This window comes from Thamnophis sirtalis, unplaced genomic scaffold (assembly GCF_051295495.1).
Source record: "Thamnophis sirtalis isolate CommonGarterSnake01/CBP01778 unplaced genomic scaffold, rThaSir2_p1.2 scaffold_4, whole genome shotgun sequence".
In the NCBI taxonomy this organism is placed as follows: domain Eukaryota; kingdom Metazoa; phylum Chordata; class Lepidosauria; order Squamata; family Natricidae; genus Thamnophis; species Thamnophis sirtalis.
In genome coordinates, this window is record NW_028261384.1 from 1062173 (window position 1) to 1082345 (window position 20173).

A 20173-nucleotide genomic window follows, 5' to 3' on the forward strand; every position below is an offset into this window, starting at 1 on the left:
AACTAATTAATGGAACTATTAATAATTGTTCCACTGGTTGGTTATTCTGCCAGTTCAGAAGCTTCTCCTGAGTTCCAGGTTGCTTCTCTCCTTGATTAGTCTCCATCCATTGTTTCTTGTCCTGCCTTCTGGTGCTTTGGAGAATAGGCTGACCCTCTCTTCTTTGGGGCAGCCCTTGAGATATCGGAAGACTGCTATCATTCTTCTTTTCATTAAACTAGACATACCCAGTTCCTGCAGCCGTTCTTCATATATTTTAGTCTCTGGGCCTTTGATCATCTTAGTTGCTCTTCTCTGCGCTTTTTCCAATGTTTCAACATCTTTTTTCTGTAATGCGGTGACCACAACGGGATGCAGGGTCCCAGTGCCCTTACTAAAGATTTAGAAAGCAGTACTAACCCTTCCTGTGATTTTGGTTCTATGCCTCTTTTGATACAACCAAAGATCGTCTTGGCTTTTACGGCTGGTTTGTGTTTAAGGGATCGTCCCCATGGACTCCGAGGCCCATCTCCCAGCTCCTGTTTTTGAGTCACCTTTGGCCTACTCTGTATTTGTACTCCTCTGTCAGCCTTCATGTGTCTCGGCCTTGTTTCTTTCTAAGGTCAGCCGGAGCACCTGCCTCTCTCCTCCCGTGAGGGGAACCCAGAATGGGAAAGTTGAAAACGAAAGTGAAAGCTCCGGTTCAGCTGAAGCGTTTCTGAGAAATCTCCGCTGATCCGGGAAAGCGAAATCAGAGCTGGATGTTATACTAGGAAGGTAGCTTGATCCAGGGGTCAGCAAACAGGTGCTAGCTCTGTGGGATAAACATGTTTTCCCAGCCATGGGGCAGTCAGAGAAAGGGGTCAGCCTTGAGGAGTCCTGCGGTTCCATAAAATTAGATATTTGCTCTTTTTTGGACCTTCTGAACTTCTCCGAGAGCTTGGACCCTGAACGTCCTCAGAGCTGGCAAAGCTGAGTACCCAGTTTGACATGTTCTTTTTTGACTCTGCAACTTTTATTCTTGAGAGAACCAGTTTGGTCTAGTGGTTAAAGCACCAGTCCAGGAACTCAGAGGTTGTAGTTCCACTTTAGGTCCGAAGCCAGCTGTCAGGATTCCAACTAATATACCCATAGCAGGCAAAACTCCGAGGCAGGTGCTTTCCTCAAAGAATAGCTTTATTAGGCATATCATATTGGCCCAGTTCTGGTGAAAAACAACTTTGAAGGTTCCCACGTTTTTCATCTACCGTATTTTTTTGGACTATAAGACACACTGGAATATAAGAGGCAGCATAATTTTGAAAAGGTAAATTTTAAAAAATGTTTTTGCACTCTGCAGGGCTCGGTTTTTAACAAAAAAGGGGGGGCATGCAGAGCTTTGGGAAGCTCTTAGAGTGTTCCTGGGGCACTGTTCCCTCTAAGGTGCACGGCTGCGCGGCTGCACACGTGGCAAGAAAACACCGCGCAGCCGTTTCTAACTGTGCACAGTGATTTCTGTCACAGGCTCCGGAAACTGAGGGGAAAATCTGCTGCCTCCTCCTCCTCCTCCTCCAACAGCCCTGCCGGATTTGCCGCCAAGGCTGCAGCTGAGGTGAAGCTGCCAAAGCTTCCATCAGCACCCCCGCCCGTGGCAGTGGTGCCTTTTGAGCTAGTGAGCAAGAACATTTGTGGAGCACAAAGGCTCCATGCAGAGCACCTGAGCTGTCCCCCATGTTATCCCTCCCCCTTCCTCCTCCGCTGTGCTTTTGAGAAGCTGTTTGGCCGTGGGAGCTAGTAGGAAGGCAGCGGAGGGGGCGGGAGCAGGAAATAAAGGCCTCATGGCTTCTCAAAAGCACGAGGCGGGGGCAGGGGTAACCCAGAACCCAGCTGAGGTGCTCCGACCCAAGGGGGACCACTGCCGCCGCTGCCATGGGCGGGGAAACCTGTGGGAGCTTTGGAGGCTTCACCTCAGCTGCAGCGCTGGGCAGCAAATATGTTGGTGCTGTTGGAGGAGGAGGAGGAGGCAGCAGCAGCTATTCTAGTGGCGGCGGGGGCTCATTGGCATCTTCAGCGGCAGCCCTGCCCCCTGTGAAAAAACCCGAAGATGGAGCAGATCAACGTAGATGACGTTGCTGCAACATGACTGGAGGAGGAATTCTGGGAGTTGAAGTCCACAAGGCTTAAAGCTGTCAGGTTTGAAGACCCCTGGGGGTTTTTTTCCCTAAAGGGTTAGTGGTGCAAGGGTCTTGTAACTTGATAGCTTTAAGACTTGCGTGCTTCAAATGCCAGACTTTCTGAGCCAACATTTTGGTTGCTAAGCAGGACTGTTGTTAAGTGATACTGATATTATATAACATTTTTAATTAAGCAGGTACCTTGAATAAACATAACTTTGAGTTTCAAATAATACTGATTTCGTTGTTGTCTTAGGTAACACCTGTGAAAAAAATTCAGGTGCTCAGGGATGAAAATATGCCGCTCAAACACTATACTTTTCTGCTCACACTGAAAAAAAATTAGAGGGAACATTGTCCTGGGGGTGGGGGCAGTGGGGGGTTCCGGGTGGTACCGCCTGGTACGGCTGTACCTGTAGTAACCGGGAGCAGCAGCCACTGTACCAATATGGTAACTCATTTGCCCCACCCGCCTGCCTGCGTTCCATGACTGTTTATAATGCGACCGGCCCATTGCAGTGCCTGTGCGACCTCCGCCAAGCAGCTGGGTGTCACAGGATGATGGTGTGCACATTTGTCCTAGAAAGGAGCCAATGGCAAACCAAATATTTTGCCAAGAAAACTGAAGGAACTATCGGTGAGGTCTCACTCACCATTTTCAGGCTGATGTTTTCGGCTTAAAGCGTGGTCGGAGCTGCCGTCTTTCTATAAATCTTGGTGGGGTTGTGTGGAGTGCTGGCTTTGTTTCAGTAAGTGGATTGATTGGCTGTGTGGATGTATTATGATTGGTAGATTTGTGCTGATTGGTGCTTCTCTGCACAATGTTTGAATGTGTTTGAATGAATGTTTATTTTATTTATATGCCGCCCTTTTCCCCCGAAGGGGACTCAGGGCGGCTCACAACTCAACCAAGGGAGAGGGATGCAGACAAAAATTAAAACGACATGCAACAATACATAATTTAAAACACACAAGAGTCATCTCTCCGTCCTTTTAACTGCTGGCAATGGGAACGGAGCCCAATGGTTGCACGGCTGTGGGAAGCCGCCAAACATTCTTGGCTGCAAGATGGCATTAGCAATAGCAATAGCCGTTAGACATATATACCGCTTCATAGGGCTTTCAGCCCTCTCTAAGCGGTTTACAGAGTCAGCATATCGCCCCCAACAACAATCTGGGTCCTCATTTTACCCACCTCAGAAGGATGGAAGGCTGAGTCTACCCTGAGCCGGTGAGATTTGAACAGCCGAACTGCAGAACTGCAGTCAGCTGAAGTAGCCTGCAGTGCTGCATTTAACCACTGTGCCACCTCGGCTCTTGATTGCATTGCTCAAAATCTGCTGGGGTTTCCTTTCAATCCATCTGCATATCCATCCATCAATCCCTCACGAGCTCCTGAAGAAGGGTCAGTTACAGAATACTGTCTGGTGGGGGGGGGGAGTGTGAAATCACACTGTCCACAAGGTGTGTGTGTGTCTCTGTGTGTGTTTCTGTGTGTGTGTGTCTGTGTGAGTGAGTGAGCCAAAGGGTACTTAGAAACTGTCAGAATGACAAATAGCAGCCAAAATTAAATCAGAGTCTGAGCCAAATTATTCCTCAAAGTTCCAATTTATTAACCCCCTGCATTATTCCTTTAGAGGACACACTTTTCTTCTGAGGAGGGGCCACCTGTCAGGCCTGCAAGTCTTACCTGCTTTTGGACCTCCGGCCTCCCACACTTTCTATGATTCTATATTTGCTATTGTGGGAAAATGGGAGAGGACAAAAACTTTATATATGTATAGGCATAGGCATAGGCACAGGCGCACGCGCATGCATGCATGCACACACACACACACACACACACGTTGCATTTGTGCTGATAAATGAATAAAGGGAGACTAGTATAGATCTATTTAAAACTATTTAGCTCTCATCAGCTAGCCATAGCCTTACCGGGATTCGAACCTGGGCTGTTTTTACATGTTAGGCAGTTGTATTAGCCTCTAAGCCACAAGCTCTCCTCCCTTATCAGCTGAGCCAAGGAAATAGTTAAGTGTTATGTCAAAGCACCTGATATACCCAAATATGGGAGGGAAAGGCAAAAGGGAAGCAGTATGCTGCCTCCCATATTTGGGCATACCAGGTGCTTTGACGTCACACACACACACACACACACACACACACACACACACACACACAAACACAAACACAGACACACACATGCTGGTCTTGTAGTATTCGGGTCTTTTCCCATGTAAGATTGAGATTGTCTTGGCAACGTTTTGGCAAGGTCCCACTCGCCATCTTCAGGCTGCTGTTTTCAGCTTCGTGCTTGTGCAAGTAAGGCATAGTCGGAGCTGTTCAGTTCAGTTCAGTTCAGTTCACTTTATTTGTATGCCGCCCTTTTCCCTGGGGGGACTCAGGGTGGCTCACAGTTCAAAAGGGGTGGGGGAAGGACAAACAATTTACAACATAAAAGCATTACATCATTTAAGAACTCAACAGTCATACAATTTGAGTAGGGGTTAGAATCTTTAACCCCAGGCCAGCCGGGATAGCCAGATTTTAAGTGCGGCGCGGAAGGTCTGGAGGGTGGTGAGGGTCCGGATCTCCATGGGGAATTCGTTCCAGAGGGTCGGAGCAGCCACCGAGAAGGCTCTCCTCCGAGTAGTTGCCAGTCTACACTGGCTGGCTGATGGCTGGCTGTTGTCTTTCTATAATTCTTTATATGGTTATAAAGTGTTGGCTGAGGTGCTGTGTGTGTGTGTGTGTGTGTGTGTGTGTGTGTGTGCGCTCCTGTGCTTATGCCTATACCTATACATATATAAAGTTTTTGTCCTCTCCCATTTTCCTACAATAGCAAATGTAGAATCATAGAAAGTGTTTGAGGCCGGAGGTCCAAAAGCAGATAAAACTTGCAGGCCTGACAGGTGGCCCCTCCTCAGAAGAAAAGTGCGTCCCCTAAAATAATAATGCAGGAGGTTAATAAGTTGGAACTTTGAGGAATAATTTGGCTCAGACTCTGGTTTAATTTTGGTTGCTATTTGTCATCCTGACAGTTTCTAAGTACCCTTTGGTTCACTCACTCACACAGACACACACACACACACCTTGTGGATAGTGTGATTTCACACTCACCCCCCCCCCCACCAGACAGTATTCTGTAACTGACCCTTCTTCAGGAGCTCGTGAGGGATTGATGGATGGATATGCAGATGGATTGAAAGGAAACCCCAGCAGACTTTGAGCAATGCCATCTTGCAGCCAAGAATGTTTGGCGGCTTCCCACAGCCGTGCAACCCTTGGGCTCCGTTCCCATTGCCAGCAGTTAAAAGGACGGAGAGATTGTGCAGAGAAGCAGCGAAGGAGAGCAGCAGGAGCAGATCTACCCTCCGCCGGGGATTCCCGATCCTTCCAACCAGGTGACAGCCCTCCCCGGAAGCACGAGACCCCCCCCCAAGTTAGGGGCAGAGGTGTAGAGTGGGGTGAGGGAAGGGCTTCTTCTGGGCCCCTGGTGGGAGGCAGGCTAAAGAGCTGCCCCTTTGACCTGCGGGCGAGTGGTCCTTCCTTTCTGGGAGACGCTAATGGGTGGGTGGGAGAGCTGAGACCCTCCTTGAGGAAAGGCAAGCAGAGAAGGGAGAAAGGAGGGCGGAGGAGATGAGCAGCTGAGATCCCAACTTTAGGAATGGGACAGGGTGGATGCGTCAGGATCAACATCTTCCTTGTTGGAAAGGCAAAGGAGGGAGGGGGAGAGAACAGCAGGTGACTTGGCAACAAGGGTGACACAGAAGCACCTGTGTTGTTTAGGGGGGGGATTATTCCAGGTCATTTGGGGAGGGGGCTTGCTCCTTTTCTGACGTTTCTGAGGAGTTCTGTCCAGGCAGACCTAGAATCGGGGAGCAGGGAAGGGAGACCTAAAGCCCCCCCCATACCCCTAGGACTCCCAATTCCATCTCCCCCTTCCCCCCAAGCCCTCCCCCAGGAACTGTTGGAAGACCCCTGGAGGGATCAGGGTTTGCCCTCCGTGCAAGGGGGAAGGGGTGAGAGAGGAGAATGGTAGAAATTGGGGCTTCGCTCTCCTCCCTCCTTCCTTGAAAGCCTCTTGTGGGCAGACAGGGGACAGGGTGGGGCTTGGCTGAAGGGGGCATCCAGGAAGGGGAAAGGAAGAAGTTTGCAGGTGTGCACATCTTTGTGCATGTGTGCATTCTTTAGGGGGGGGAGTTATTCCCCCAATTAAAAAAATATTAAGGGATGCTCAGTAGGGAGCCTTGATTTTAGGGGAGGGAAGAACTCCCTTCTCCAGCCCTCCCCCCCACAATCCTGAACACCAGAACTGAGGCAGCCTGGAGAAGCAGAGTCCCAAGCTTGCCTCGCCCTCTTCTGGTGAAGAGAGGAACTGCATCGATCAATCAGACTAGAGGGACCCTGCTCTCAGGCTGGAGAGACTTACAGAACTACAGAACAACGGAAGGGGCCTTGGCGGTCTTCTAGTTCAGACAAAGAACTGTCCACTCTCTTCTTCTTAAAAATCTCCAGTGATGGAACTTCTGGTGGCCAGCTGTTCCACTGGTTAATTGTCCTCCCTGTTAGGAAGCTTCTCCTTCATTCCAGGTTGCTTCACTCCTGGATGAGTTTCCATCCATTGTTTCTCAACTCGGGTGCTTTGGAAAACAAGTGGACCCCCCTCTTATTTGGGGCAGCCCCTCCAATACTGGAAGACTGCTATGTCCCTCCTAGTCCTTCTTTGCTCTAGGCTGGCCATGCCCAGATCCTTCAACTCTTTTTGATATGTTTTAGTCTCCAGGCCTTTGATCATCTTCATTGTGATGCTGGCGTGAGTGGGTACAGGGACAATGAAAGTGCCCGTGTGATGCCATGATACTGGCACAATAGCAATAGCAATAGCAGTTAGACTTATATACCGCTTCATAGGGCTTTCAGCCCTCTCTAAGCGGTTTACAGAGTCAGCATATTGCCCCCAACAACAATCCGGGTCCTCATTTTACCCACCTCGGAAGGATGGAAGGCTGAGTCATCCCTGAGCCGGTGAGATTAGAACTGCTGAACTGCAGATAACAGTCAGCTGAAGTGGCCTGCAGTACTGCACCCTAACCACTGCGCCACCTTGGCTCACAAGAGGGGGGAGTGCGTGCTCCTGTGATTCTAGATCCCACACAACTCTCATATCATCACTAGAGCTGGCATGACACAATGCTAAGGCTATTGGAGAGTTGTGCTCCTGGCAACACAACATGGCATCTCTAGGGCCTGCATGACCCATGCCAACAGAAATCGGGGAGCTCTGGAGTAAAGGGAGCTGGCTACTGCATGAGGCAATCTGGGCTATGATTGGTTGCCTTGTGTGAAAAGCAGGTGTCATGCCCCAACATACAACTTTCATACAATGTTGTTGCTCTCTAGCCCCATCTAATGGCCAGAGGGACAATATGCCCTAACATATGATCTTTATACACTGTTGTTGCTCTCTATCCCCATCTAGTGGCCAGAGAGGCAAAATACCAAGTATATTGTTTGAAGCTGATCCAACCAATTTTACCTGTCGGCCCACATTCTCAAACCAAGTGCATGCTGGGAAGCCATTTCTTTAGCATTTGGAAAAGGCAGAAGCACATGGTCATCCAAGGACAAACCCACATCCCACACTCAGAGCATCCCTGGTGAGATTTAAATTCCTTGTATTTATTAATTGTTATGTTCAGCAGTAACTCAATACTGTCTATCTTGTACTTGGTTCTTATTGTATGTATCCCTATTTTCCCCAATTTCACCATATCCTGTTCTTCCAATAAAGCATTCAGATCTACACACATGGCCTGTTTTATTGGAGGATAGGTGGGTTTAGCTGCATGTCAAGCTGTACACAGACTAACGTGTAGTGAGGACAGAACAAGGGGAGTTTCCTTGATTCCTGCCTTTATACCCAGTATATCCTGTATGACAGTGGTCCCCAGTCCCCAGCTGTGTATCAATACTGGTCCGCAGCCTATTAGCAACTGTGAGCAAAGTTTCATCTGTGTGTTTGTGAGAACTACGTAGCATGTGAAACCACCCTCCACAATGGTGGGATTCAATTTTTTTTACTACCGGTTCTGTGGGCATGGCTTGGTGGGCATGGCAGGGGAAGAATACTGCAAAATCCCCATTTTCTCCCAATCAGATGGGTGCAGAGGTGGTATTTACCGGTTATCTGAACTACCCAAAATTTCTGCTACCGGTTCTCCAGACTGGTCAGAACCTGCTGAATCCCACCTCTGATCCTCTTACCGCCTCTTCCTCGGTCCATGGAAAAATTGTCTTCCATGAAACTGGGCCCCGGTGCCCAAAAGATCTCTCCGAGATTTACCTCATGATGTTCCTGCTGTGTTGATTTACTGAACGATGCTCCTGTTTGCAACTCTTGTTGACCATCAAGATATTCATTTACACGAAACAACATTCAGTGTCAGTATCTCTGACTTGATTTGGACTCTGGCGGCCCAATTCTTTGAGAGAAATCCCCTTCTCCAAACTCTTCACAGGGATGGTCTTCAGGCCATGAACCCAATAGCCCTTTCTTGGAACTGTTTTCAGTATTGGAGGTGGAGGGGAGAAACTTGGGGAAGGGGCTTCGAGAAGGAGTATGTAGTGTCCCCAGCACAACTCATAGAGACATCGGTCAGTCACGGCCTCCTATGGATGGTTCTTGTCTCTTGCAGGTCAGTAGAAAAGTCAGCGACACGCAGGACTCAAGCATGGCCCAGAGAGAAGATGCCATTGAGACCCCAGCACTGGGCCGCCCCTTCCAGCTGGGGATGCTTTATGACTGTCACAAGGATGCCCTCATCCCAGGTGGGAGCTGGAGAAGTTGATGGGTCTCGGAAGGAGGGAGGGAGATGGGCACTGACAGAGGTGCACAGGCTCAGCCCAGGGACAGAGTTGAGTTCCTGGGCACCTGGCCTACTAGTAGCAGCTAACTAAGTAAAAGCTTTTGACTGGGAATGCATATCTGTCCCACCAACACTGCTGTGGGCAAGGCACACAGCAGGACTGGCCTTGACTACCATTCAGAGGGTAGGTTTCCAAACCAAAGATTTGGAAAATGGTTTAAAAAAGGAGAATCCATAGGGCTGGATAGGGTGTAATTGTCAGGTTGTGGTCCTGGTGCTTTTCTCAAGGGGGCAGGTCTGGACAGAGAAGAAGCCTCTGAAACCCTGATGAAGGACATGGTTTCTCCAGGGAGTTGAGATAGGCCACAAGAGCAAGGTGTGCAGAGCAATTCTCATTCCTCTCTACTCTGTCAAAAGCCTTCAGACTTTGCTGTATTTTGCAAAATGGGAAGTTTCTATGGGGATGGCTGGACAAAACAAATGAAGGGACCTTCTAAGGGAAATGATGTCTCCTTTGTCCCATTTTGCTGGAAGTCCTCTGTCCAGCTGTAGGTGTTTTAGAAGATGGTGTTCAATTCATGTAGCTGTATTCTTCTGTTCCATGCAGGGGTCACCCTTTGGGACTACAGCTCTCTTCAGAAGGATCTGACCATCAAGCCTCAGCCCAAGACAGAATCTGAAATCATTGCATCTGACAGCATTGATGATAAGGCCTCTGCCCTGGACATCTCAGCCCCCCTCAAGGCCAGTTTCCTGGGAGGGCTGGTTGAAGTGGGAGGGTCAGCCAAGTATCTTCAGGACACCAAGAAGTCCAAGAAACAGGCCAGAATCACCGTTCAGTACAAAACTACCACCAAGTATGAACAGCTGACAATGAGCCACCTGGGAATCCAGAATGTCTCTTATCCAGCCGTCTTTGAGCAAGGCACAGCCACCCATGTGGTCACCGCCATCCTCTATGGAGCCCAGGCCTTTTTTGTCTTTGACCGAGAAGTTTCTTCAACGGAGATGGTGAAAGATATTCAAGGAAGTCTCCAGCTTACAGTTAAGAAGCTGATATCCATCACAGGAGAAGCAGAGGTCAAATTGACTAAGGAGGAGAAAGAGAATGCTCTGAAGTTTAGTTGCAAGTTCCACGGAGACTTTTCTTTGGAGAAAAATCCAGTGACTTTGCAAGATGCCATCACAGCTTATGAAACTCTCCCAAAATTGTTAGGGGAACATGGGGAGAAGGCTGTGCCTATGAGGGTCTGGCTCTACCCGCTGACCAAGCTGGACACCAGAGCAGCTAAGATAGTCCGTGAAATCAGCCTAATGTTGATCTTTGATGCTGAAAAGATCTTGGAGGAACTCAATGAAATCCAGATGCAAAGCAATGATCTAGCCAAGAATCCCATTGCTGAGACCTTCCCTGAGATCAAGAGGAAGATCCAGCAGTTCAAAAATTTGTGCAAGCAACACAGGCAGATTTTCCAGAAACAGCTGGCCAGAATGTTGCCTACCATCCGGGTAGGAAGAAAGGAGGAAGGGACTCTAGGGGACCTCTTGATATCCGTCAAACGGTCACCCTTCAACAGCCAAAAACTCCATGAATTTCTAAACACAAAAAAAAGAGAAATTAACTTTATCAAATCTTATCTGATTATTCTAAATAATATCGAAGTTATCTCAACTCAGAACAAGCTGGAAGAAACAGTTTTGGACCCTCAGAATGTATATGTGGTTGCCTTTATATTCACTTCTTTATCTAAAAAGGAGCCATTTCTGTTGAGCTTACAGGACTGGCTTCAGGAGCAATTCCTGCAAGAATCAGCTAAGGTCACAAGATCCACTCTTGGGCAGGAGGAAGACACGGCCTGGTTTGAGGACAAGAAGTGGACCCGCAGTGCTCGCCAAGCTGCCAAATCCATCAAGGACTATTTCAGTATCAACCAACCCAATGAGAAAGTCCGCTTTGTTGTGGCCTCACTCCCAGATGTGGACATTCCAGGACCCTCAATATACCTTTACGAAGATGGAGAGCTGGTCAGCAAGAACTTTGAGTTGCCCTCAAAACCTCTCCCTCTCCTGATCAGTGAACTGAGATATGACAGCATTCAGCTGAAGTTTCAGCCAGCAGAATATGGAAGAGCAACCATCTTTAACTATGTGGTAGAGTACAAGATTGCAGGGGAAGAAAAACGGAAGACCGTGAGGACAGAGGACGCCAGGGAGATGTTCCTGCTGAAAGATCTGCCTCCAAACATAGAGTACCAGTTCAAGTATGCTGCTTGTTGCAAGGTAGGCCTTAGTAAATCCAGTGACCTGAGCCCACCCATAAAGACCCTTCCCTCCAGCCCTCCTCAGAAATTGAGAATGGTCACTGCGGCATCTTCTGTCATCTCTGTGGCCTGGATGAGTCCCAGCATCGTTGCCTCAGGAGTTGTGGTCAAGGAGTACAAGGTGGAGTACAGAACGGTGGAGGCTGGAGTTGGGAAGAACCAATGGACTGAAAAAAGGACCAGGAGGGAAACAGAATTTTATCCCATCGAAGGTCTGAAGCCCCAGACAACGTATAGAATACGGGTGTCAGCTGTGTGTGATAATGGAGCTCTGAGTGTCCCCAGTGAGGAGGTGGAGGTCTCCACATCACTGGAGGAGGAAGATGGAGGACACATAGCCCACCAGTTCCTTCAGGAAAGCTCCCTAGTGGAGGAAAGACAGCCATTAGTGTTCGCCCTTCCTCTGGAGAAAGTCCCCTCAGATGTTTCCACTTCCTGTCTGATGTACCAGGTTGGGAATGAGAACCCGGAAGTGCCCAACAAAGTGATCCTGGTGATGGGAGCATCAGGGAGTGGGAAAACCACTCTGATCAATGGGATGATCAATTATATCCTGGGTGTCCAGTGGGAAGATAATTTCAGATTCAAACTCATTCATGAAACCACTCAGAGAAGCGAAAGTGGAAGCAGGACGTCTGAAGTCACAGCCTATGTGGTGAACCATCAGAAGGGCTTCCGAATTCCCTATTCTCTCACAATCATTGACACTCCAGGATTTGGAGGCCCAAGAGACGCAGAGCAAGACAACCTGGTTGAGAAGAAGCTCCTGGAGTTTTTCTCCACCCCAGGGGTCAATGACCGTATTGATGCCATCTGCTTGGTGGCCCAAGCCTTCCTTGCCCCTCCAACTCATGCCCAGAAATGCATCTTTGATTATATGCTCTCCATGTTGGGAAAAGTCATGAAGGATAACATCCAACTCCTGATCACCTTTTCAGATGGGGGGACCCCACCTGTCCTGGAGGCCCTCAAGGAGGCTGACTTGCTGTGTGCTCAAGATGAGTCAGGAATCCCTCTGCACTTCAGATTCAACCATTCAGCCCTTTTTGCTCCCCAAGAATACGGAGGAAGCCACAATGCTGCTTCTGAAATGTTCTGGAAAATGAACACTGACAGCTTGAAGGATTTTTTAGACTCATTAAAGATGGTGGAGACCAAAAGCTTAACCTTGACCATGGAGATGCTCAAGAAACGACAGGAGCAGGAAGCTGCTCTCAGAAGACCTCCCCCTCCTAAGATTGAGCAAGTGCACCCAAATAGTTTCCAGATCAGTGTTGATCCGGCAGCTATCAGGAAGCCTTCAGTCTCCAGCTACCAGGTGGAATATCGGATTGCAGAAGAGAATTGGAAAAGTCTCGATACAAAAAACCCTAACTATCAATTCACCCTGGAAGATGTCCACCTAAATCTTCAGTACCAATTCCGATGTGCAGCTGTGACTCCAGTGGGACTCGGTCAATGGAGCGAGGCAATCACTTGCATCTGTCCCACAGGGAGGCCTGCTGAGGTAACTTGAGAGTGGGAGGAGGAGGGGGAGGAAGAGGGGAAAGGAGGAGGAGGTACGAGTAGAATAGCCTGATACCAGTTGTAGGTGCTTCATCTCTGGAGATTTTTTAAGAAAAGACTGAACAGCCACTTGTTTGAAATGATATAGTCTCCTCCTTGAGCAGGGGGTTAGATGGGAAGACCCCCAAAGTTCCCCACTCCCCACAGAGAGAAGAGCCATGGGGCAGGGGTGTTCCTGAGTGGTTGGCTGGGGGACGACGACAGGAGAAAGATAATCTGGAACTGCAACAGGAGCAGCTAAAGTCCAAGAGAACAGGGTCCCTTCACGCACGGAGCTGGCTATGGGGAGCTGCCAGCCATTTCTGACATCAACCCCCCCGTTCCTGAAACCCCCAAAGTGCAGGGTCCCAAGAATTGAAGGGCTGCATAGAAAGGAGAGTGGCAATGGGTCAGCCTCAAGGGCTTTGAGGAAGGGGTGGCCCTTCTTAGCCCCCCTCCAATTTGTTAAAGAGTGGGCTGAGGGAAGAGTCAGGTTGCGTCAATAGCCAAAACAGCTCTTTATTTTCAGTCTGATGCACGAGAAAAAAAGCAGCTGGCTTCCTGGTAACTCCCTCTTTGAAAGGGAGCTGTTTCCCATTTGGAAATTGGACCAATGGGTGGAATGTTATGCATGTTACTCTTTTTTACCTACATAAGACCCCTCCCCTCCTGGAATCATCATGCTTAACTTCCCTATTCATGCAAGTAGGGGAGTCTTCGGAGGGGGCCACCTGACCTGCGTGGTTCATTTGCTTGACCAGCAGTGGTCTGAACAATCAGGTCTGCTGCCTCTCCAGAGTCCGCCAGAAGAACGGCCTGCAACTCGCTATGGGGCATGGCCGACTCCGCTGGGACAGGTCCCTGAGAACCTTTTGCTGGATGCTTGCTTCTTTGGGTGAGTGTGTGCGTGCCTGCTGTGGGCTTGAGATTAGTGTCAGTGTGTTTCTGTTTTGGTTTTCCGAACCTCCTGAACTTCCTGAGTTTGAGATTGGGCCTGCAGTTGTTAGTGCTGGTTTGTCCCCCTTTTGTTTTAGGGTAGAGTGTCCCCAGCGTCCTCAGTTGGTCCACATGCCTCCTCCAGGCCGTACCGTAATGTAATTCCACTCGGTATGATCAAGGCCCAGTTACATTGACTAATTTTGTCAGAACCCAGGTTTTGCCCCCTGTATAACTTTGGACATAGATTAAGTCCCCCACCCCATACCTCTAAGTCCCTCACCCATACCTGGAGTGGCTTATTGAATCAAGGGATGCCTCAGCATTATAGTTGGGGTGCAACCTGTCCAGTTGGGATCTTAGTTTACAGCCATTAGTAACTCTGCTGGGCTACGGTTTGTGGTGGCATTAGGGGTTATGAGTTGTGCCAGTAGAAATGTATCAATGTTATCTGGATGGTTCCCTGGGGCCCATTTGGCCCAGCGCCTCTTTTGTTGATCTAAACATTCGTTCTGCTAGGCCATTAGTGGCTGGATGAAACGGTGCTGACAATGCATGTCGGATTCCTTGCCCCGCCAAGAATATTTCAAATGTATTTATGGTGAATTGGGGCCCGTTGTCCATATGTCTGGGAAACAATGGGTTGAGAATAATCTCCCTAGCATCTTAATGGTCACTTCTGTTGTGGTAGTGGACATGATTATCACTTCAAGCCACTTTGAAGACATGTCTACCACTATGAAGAATGTTTAGCCCTGTACTGATCCTGCAAAGTTAATGTGTATCCTGGACACCATGGGGATTTGGGGGGGGGTCTCCCATTCCTCTGTAGGTGCCTTGGGTGGATCTGGCCTGGACTCCTGGCAAGGCAGGCATATAGCAACCCATTCCTCTATGTCAGTGTTTCTCAACCTTGGCAACTTGAAGATGTCCGGACTTCAACTCCCAGAATGCTGGCTGGGGAATTCTGGGAGTTGAAGTCCGGACATCTTCAAGTTGCCAAGGTTGAGAAACACTGCTCTATGTCCTTATCCATGCCCGGCCACCAAACATAACTCCTGGCTAATGCCTTCATTCTTTTTCTTTTGTTTGAAAAGATTTTTTTAAATTTTAATTGAACAAAAACACACCATAAAAATCATCCTTCATTACATCTTGTAGAAAGAGTGTTGATTGGTTACCGATAACTTTTGTGCATTTCTTCCACAGTCCTTACTTATAGTTAGGCCTAGGCATGACAATCCATGTCTCCCACTTAGCGTGATCAACCGGCTCCAAAACCCTTTGGGCAATTAGTTTGTCTAATTGTTCATCTGTTTTGGGCCGGAGAGCAAAAGGATCCCTTCATAGCTTTATTCTGACAGGGGTAATGTTGGGGTCTAGATTGAAAAATATAGAGGTTCCCTTATACTTGCCTAGACTCCCATCAAAGACATCCCCAAATTCGGTTAGCAGCTTCTCAAAACCACCTCCTTGTACAGCATGGATGCTGGTCATTCCCAACCCCAGGGGTCTGAACCATTCTACCCACAACAGGCTGGGTGGGTTGCTATCCACAATGTCAGCTGCCATGGTCCACGGAACTCTTTAAATTTTACTTGGACTGATGCTCTTCCAAGAATGGGAATCCGGTTCTCTTGGTAGTCATTTAATATTATTCACTGTGGCTTTAGGTGTTTCTTCTCCATTTGTGGAGTTAGTTCCTTAATTTTCTGCCAGGACATGATTTTAATTTTAATTTTTTTTTAATTTTAACTTTATTTGTATGCTGCCCTTTTCCCTGAGGGGACTCAGGGCGGCTCACAATTCAGGGGGAGGGAAGGACAAAACAAGTTATACACATAAAGACAATACATCGTTAAAAAGCACAACAGTCATACTATTTGGGTGGGGCTGAAGTCTTTAGCCCCAGGCCTGTCGGGACAGCCAGGTTTTAAGGGCTACGCGGAAGGTCTGAAGGGTGGTACGGGTACGAATCTCCACGGGGAGTTCGTTCCATAGGGTCGGAGCAGCCACCGAGAAGGCTCTCCTCCGGGTAGTTGCCAGTCGACATTGACCGGCTGATGGAATTCGGAGGAGGCCTAATCTATGGGATCTTATCGGCCTAGTGGAGGTAATTGGCAGTAGGCGGTCTCTCAAGTACCCATGGTGGTGAAGACTGATCCAGTGTCCACTTCCATGTTACATGGGGATCCCTCAATGTGGATCGTAACATGGAATTTTTCTGCAGCACAATCATCAGAATTCCCCGTGGTTGTCTGGTGTAGTGGCTCTCTCTTCGCTGATCCCTCCGCCTCGGCGCCTTTCGGAACCCTGGTTGGGGGGGGGCAAACAGCCATGTTGTGGAAACCGGGTATCTCTGGTGGAAGGAACATGGCTGTATTGCTTGGCAAGCCTTTGCTATGTGTTCCTTCCGTTGGCATCACCGGCATGTGGCATCTTTAAACGTATGCGCCAACCTGGGATGGTTTCCCACATACCCGGCACACCAGAATTGTTTATTCCCCGCTTCCAAATGTCCTACCTTCCTTTCAGAGTTTATGCAATGAATTTCATCTTCCCCATTGGTGGTTCCTTCGGATCCTCCGTTCTCTTGTTGCCCGGCAACCTCTCTGCATGCAAAATGGACACTACTTGATTTCCTGATGGTTGCTGTGGATTTATCAGAGGATTTGGCTGTCTGAGCTTTGTCTAGGGTGGCTTGAAACATGATGCCCCTTTCCACCAGTCGTTTTTGTAGGGGCCGGTTCCTCATACCCAGAATGAGCCTATCCCGCATCATTTCTTTCAAATTGATGACATTTGGATGCAATTTCCCTCAGGTCTGCAAGGAAATCATCGGTTGTCTCTCCTCCTGTTGGCATCTGCGGTAAAACTCGTGCTGCTAATGAGTGGCAATGCTGAGGGGGCATAATGATCCTTCGATATCTTCTGGAGGGTTGTCCATGATACATGTTTCTACATAGGTTGGTGCTGCTAAGGGTTTAGCCATCTTGTAAATTCACGGTCCACAATAACTTAGGAAAAGTGCCCTTTTCCTATTGTCCGATTGATCTTGAAGATTATTTGCCTCCATAAACATTTGAAAATGACCCATATAGGAAGACCACTCCTCGGTATTAGGGTCAAGCAGTGCTGGTGGAGCATGTGTGGTCATCTTGGAATGGCCGGTGGAGGCTGCTGTGTGCTGCGAAGATGGCCGTTGATGCTACACAGATGGTCAGTCCGTTGTCCTTTGATCTCTTCAGTATCCCACCTTCATCGCCAGAGTTAAAGAGTGGGCTGAGGGAAGAGGCAGGACGTGTCAATAGCCAAAACAGCTCTTTATTTTCAGTTGGATACATGAAAAAAAAAAGCGGCTGGCTTCCTGGTAACCTCCTCTTTTAAAGGGAGCTGTCCAGGCAGGTCAGCCACTGACAGTCCTCCAATTTCCTGCTTGGAAATGGGACCAATGGGTGGAGTGTTACATATGTTACTTTCTTTTGGATTGGATTTGGATTTATTAAATTTATAGGCTGCCCAATCCCAAAGGACTCCGGGTGGCTTACAGAAAATGGATTTGAAAAAGAGTTAAAACAAACAAAGGAGAACAGATTAAAAGAAGCACGTCATACACCTAATCAGGGCTGGACCTCGGTCGAGAGGTCAAAACCCCAGGCCTGCCGGAATAGCCAGATTTTAATAGCCTTTCGGAAGGCCATGAGAGTGGGTAGGGTCTGGATCTCTGGGGGTAGTTCATTCCATAGGGTCGGAGTGGCTACAGAGAAGGCCCTCTCCCGGGGTACCGCCAGCCAACATTGTCTGGCTTATGGCACCTGGAGAAGGCCCACCCTGTGCAATCTTATTGGTCGTTGGGAGGTGTGCGGCAGAAGACAGTCTCGCAGATATCCGCAGGGTCCTAGGCCATGTAGGGCTTTAAAGGTAATGACCAGCACCTTGAATCATGCTCGGAGACTGATAGGGAGCCAGTGCAGCTCGCGGAGGATAGGTGTAGTGTGGGTGTACCTTGGTACACCCAGTATCGCTCACGCGACTGCATTCTGGACTAATTGTAGTCTCCGAACACTTTTCAAACTTTTCAAACTTTTTTACAACCTTAACCCAATTCCTCCCTGTGTCTTCTGAGGGAAGGGAGTTCTTTTCAACTTCCCTGCAAGGCGGCCTCTACTTTGGCTGATTTGGTTTTGCTTTTCATGCAGAAATCCCGGTTTTCGTGCTGTGCGACTGGTCTGGAGATGCCTGGAAGCATTCGAGGTAAAGTCTTGGCCCCTGGGGGTAGGTGGGTGGAGGGGGTGGAACTTACTGTCGTGGATGGAGGGAGAGGCTATGATGGCCATATGCTGTTGACCGTGTCCCCTTCTTCTCTCCTCTCCCCTTTGGGTTGCAGGGCCTGAACGGAGGATCGTCCTGGTGGGCAAATGGGGAAATGGGAAAAGTGCGACAGGAAACACAATCCTGGGAAGCGACGTCTTTGAGTTTGGGCTGTCATCTCGGTCAGTAACAGAAGCATGCCAGAAGGAGGAGACGCAGCTGAAGGGCAGGAAGGTTGTGGTTGTTGATACGCCTGGCTTCTTCCATACCCATCGTCCAGACAAGGATACTGCTGCAGAAGTGAGCAAGAGCGTGAGGTTTTGCTCCCCGGGCCCCCACGTCATTCTGCAGGTGACGCATCCTTTGCGTTGCTCCCAGGAGACGTACGTGGCTCAGCTGATTAAAGAGGTTTTTGGCCCTAAGGCCAACAATTACACAATCCTCTTGTTCACCTGCAAAGATGGCCTGGAAGGTCGATCTCTAGAAAATTTTATATCTTCCAGAGATAAAAAACTGAGGAAATATGTTGCTGAATGCGGGAACCGGATATTGGCTTTCAACAATGAGGCCAAAGGGGAAGAACAAGAGGCTCAGGTGGCCAAACTGATGGCCATGATTGATGATCTGGTGTACAAGAACAGAAATGCTCCTTGTTACACAGAAGACATGATGAAAGTTAACAAAAGACCCGATTTCTTATTGTTTCCTTTTTCATCAGAGACCAGAAAGTCTCTCTAATTGAGCCTCTGCCAAAGGCCACTCTCAAGCTTCAAAAGGCGATTTTGCTCTCGCAGCTATTATCGCTTCTCAGCTTCCAACGAATTATTGGCCATGGGGGGGGGGGGGATAGAAGTGAGGTTTCAGACATCAGGATGCCAGCCGTGAGCATCTATAGATACTTTCAAAGACATGATGTAAGGAATACTCTACTCCTAGTATGGGAAAAGGTTAAAGCCAAACATTATATGAAAATACCAGTTCTGGCTTTCCACAATGGAAGCCCCGATACATCCAATTGTGATAAACTTGGGAAAAATTGTAACATGTAAAGTTATTTTAAATGAAAAAGGGGAACTTAAAAACTAAACAGGGATTGCCAAATCAGGGCTGGGCTGCTGGGGGTTTGCAGAAGAGGTTCAGAAGAACCTCTAGCTAAGATTCTGTGCAGTTTGGAGGACTCCCCAAATCCCACTCCTGGCTGGCCCCACCCTCCCCACCCCTCCCCTCCCAGGAGTCCCCACACAGCCCATTTTGGATGCAGGGAAGTGCAGGGCATGGATGGAGGCTTCGGGAGGGCAAAAAAACAGGCCTACCAGAAGTTCAGGAAGGCCGGAAGGGGCCCCGGGGAGGCTGTTTTCTCCCTTCTGGATACTCCCCCCCCCCCCAAAAAAAGCGCCTGTAGCAGGGGTGAAATCTAGCAGGTTCTGGAGAACCGGTAGTGGGAATTTTGAGTACTGTATTTTTCGGAGTATAAAATGCACCTTTTCCCTTCAAAAAACAGGGTGAAAATCTGTGTCTTATACACTGAATACAGCATTTTTGGTCTCCTGAAACCCTGCTCCCTTCACCAAAATGCCTTTAGGAGGCTTCCAGTGAGCTCCTGGGGGCTGGGGAGGGCAGAAATGAGCGAAAAACGTACCATTTTTTGCTTGTTTTCCCCCCCACAACACCCAGGAGCTATCTATAAGCCTCCTAAAGGCTATGCATTCCCCCCCCTTTTTTTTTACCAAAACGGGCCCATTTTCGCAAAAAAAGAGGCAGTTTTTGGGAGGTCTGCAGAGTGCAAAAACTTTTTAAAAAATTTGCCTCTTCAAAGTCTTGGTGCGTCTTATACTCTGAAAAATACGGTAGTTCAATGAACCGGCAAATGCCACCTCTGGCTGGCCCCAAAGTAGGATGGGAATGGAGATTTTGCAGTATCCTTCCCCTGCCACGCCCACCAAGCAGCACCCACCAAGACACACCACACCCACCAAGACACACCACACCCACCAAGCCAAACCCACAGAACTGGAAATAAACTTTTTTGAATTTCATCACTGCTCTGTAGCCGATCGAG

At 48.6% G+C, this 20173-nt stretch overlaps 1 protein-coding gene across 1 annotated transcript; it reads left to right on the plus strand.

The window, feature by feature from the left end:
* The first annotated feature begins 8851 nt into the window (after nucleotides 1-8851).
* On the plus strand, nucleotides 8852-18852 carry LOC148045702 (uncharacterized). The gene is made up of 4 exons (XM_087712215.1): nucleotides 8852-8963; nucleotides 9609-12829; nucleotides 18003-18057; nucleotides 18191-18852. The coding sequence occupies exons 1-4, from the start codon at nucleotides 8867-8869 to the stop codon at nucleotides 18850-18852; spliced, it is 4035 nt and encodes a 1344-aa protein (XP_087568341.1). The 5' UTR covers nucleotides 8852-8866.
* The last annotated feature ends 1321 nt before the right edge of the window (nucleotides 18853-20173 follow it).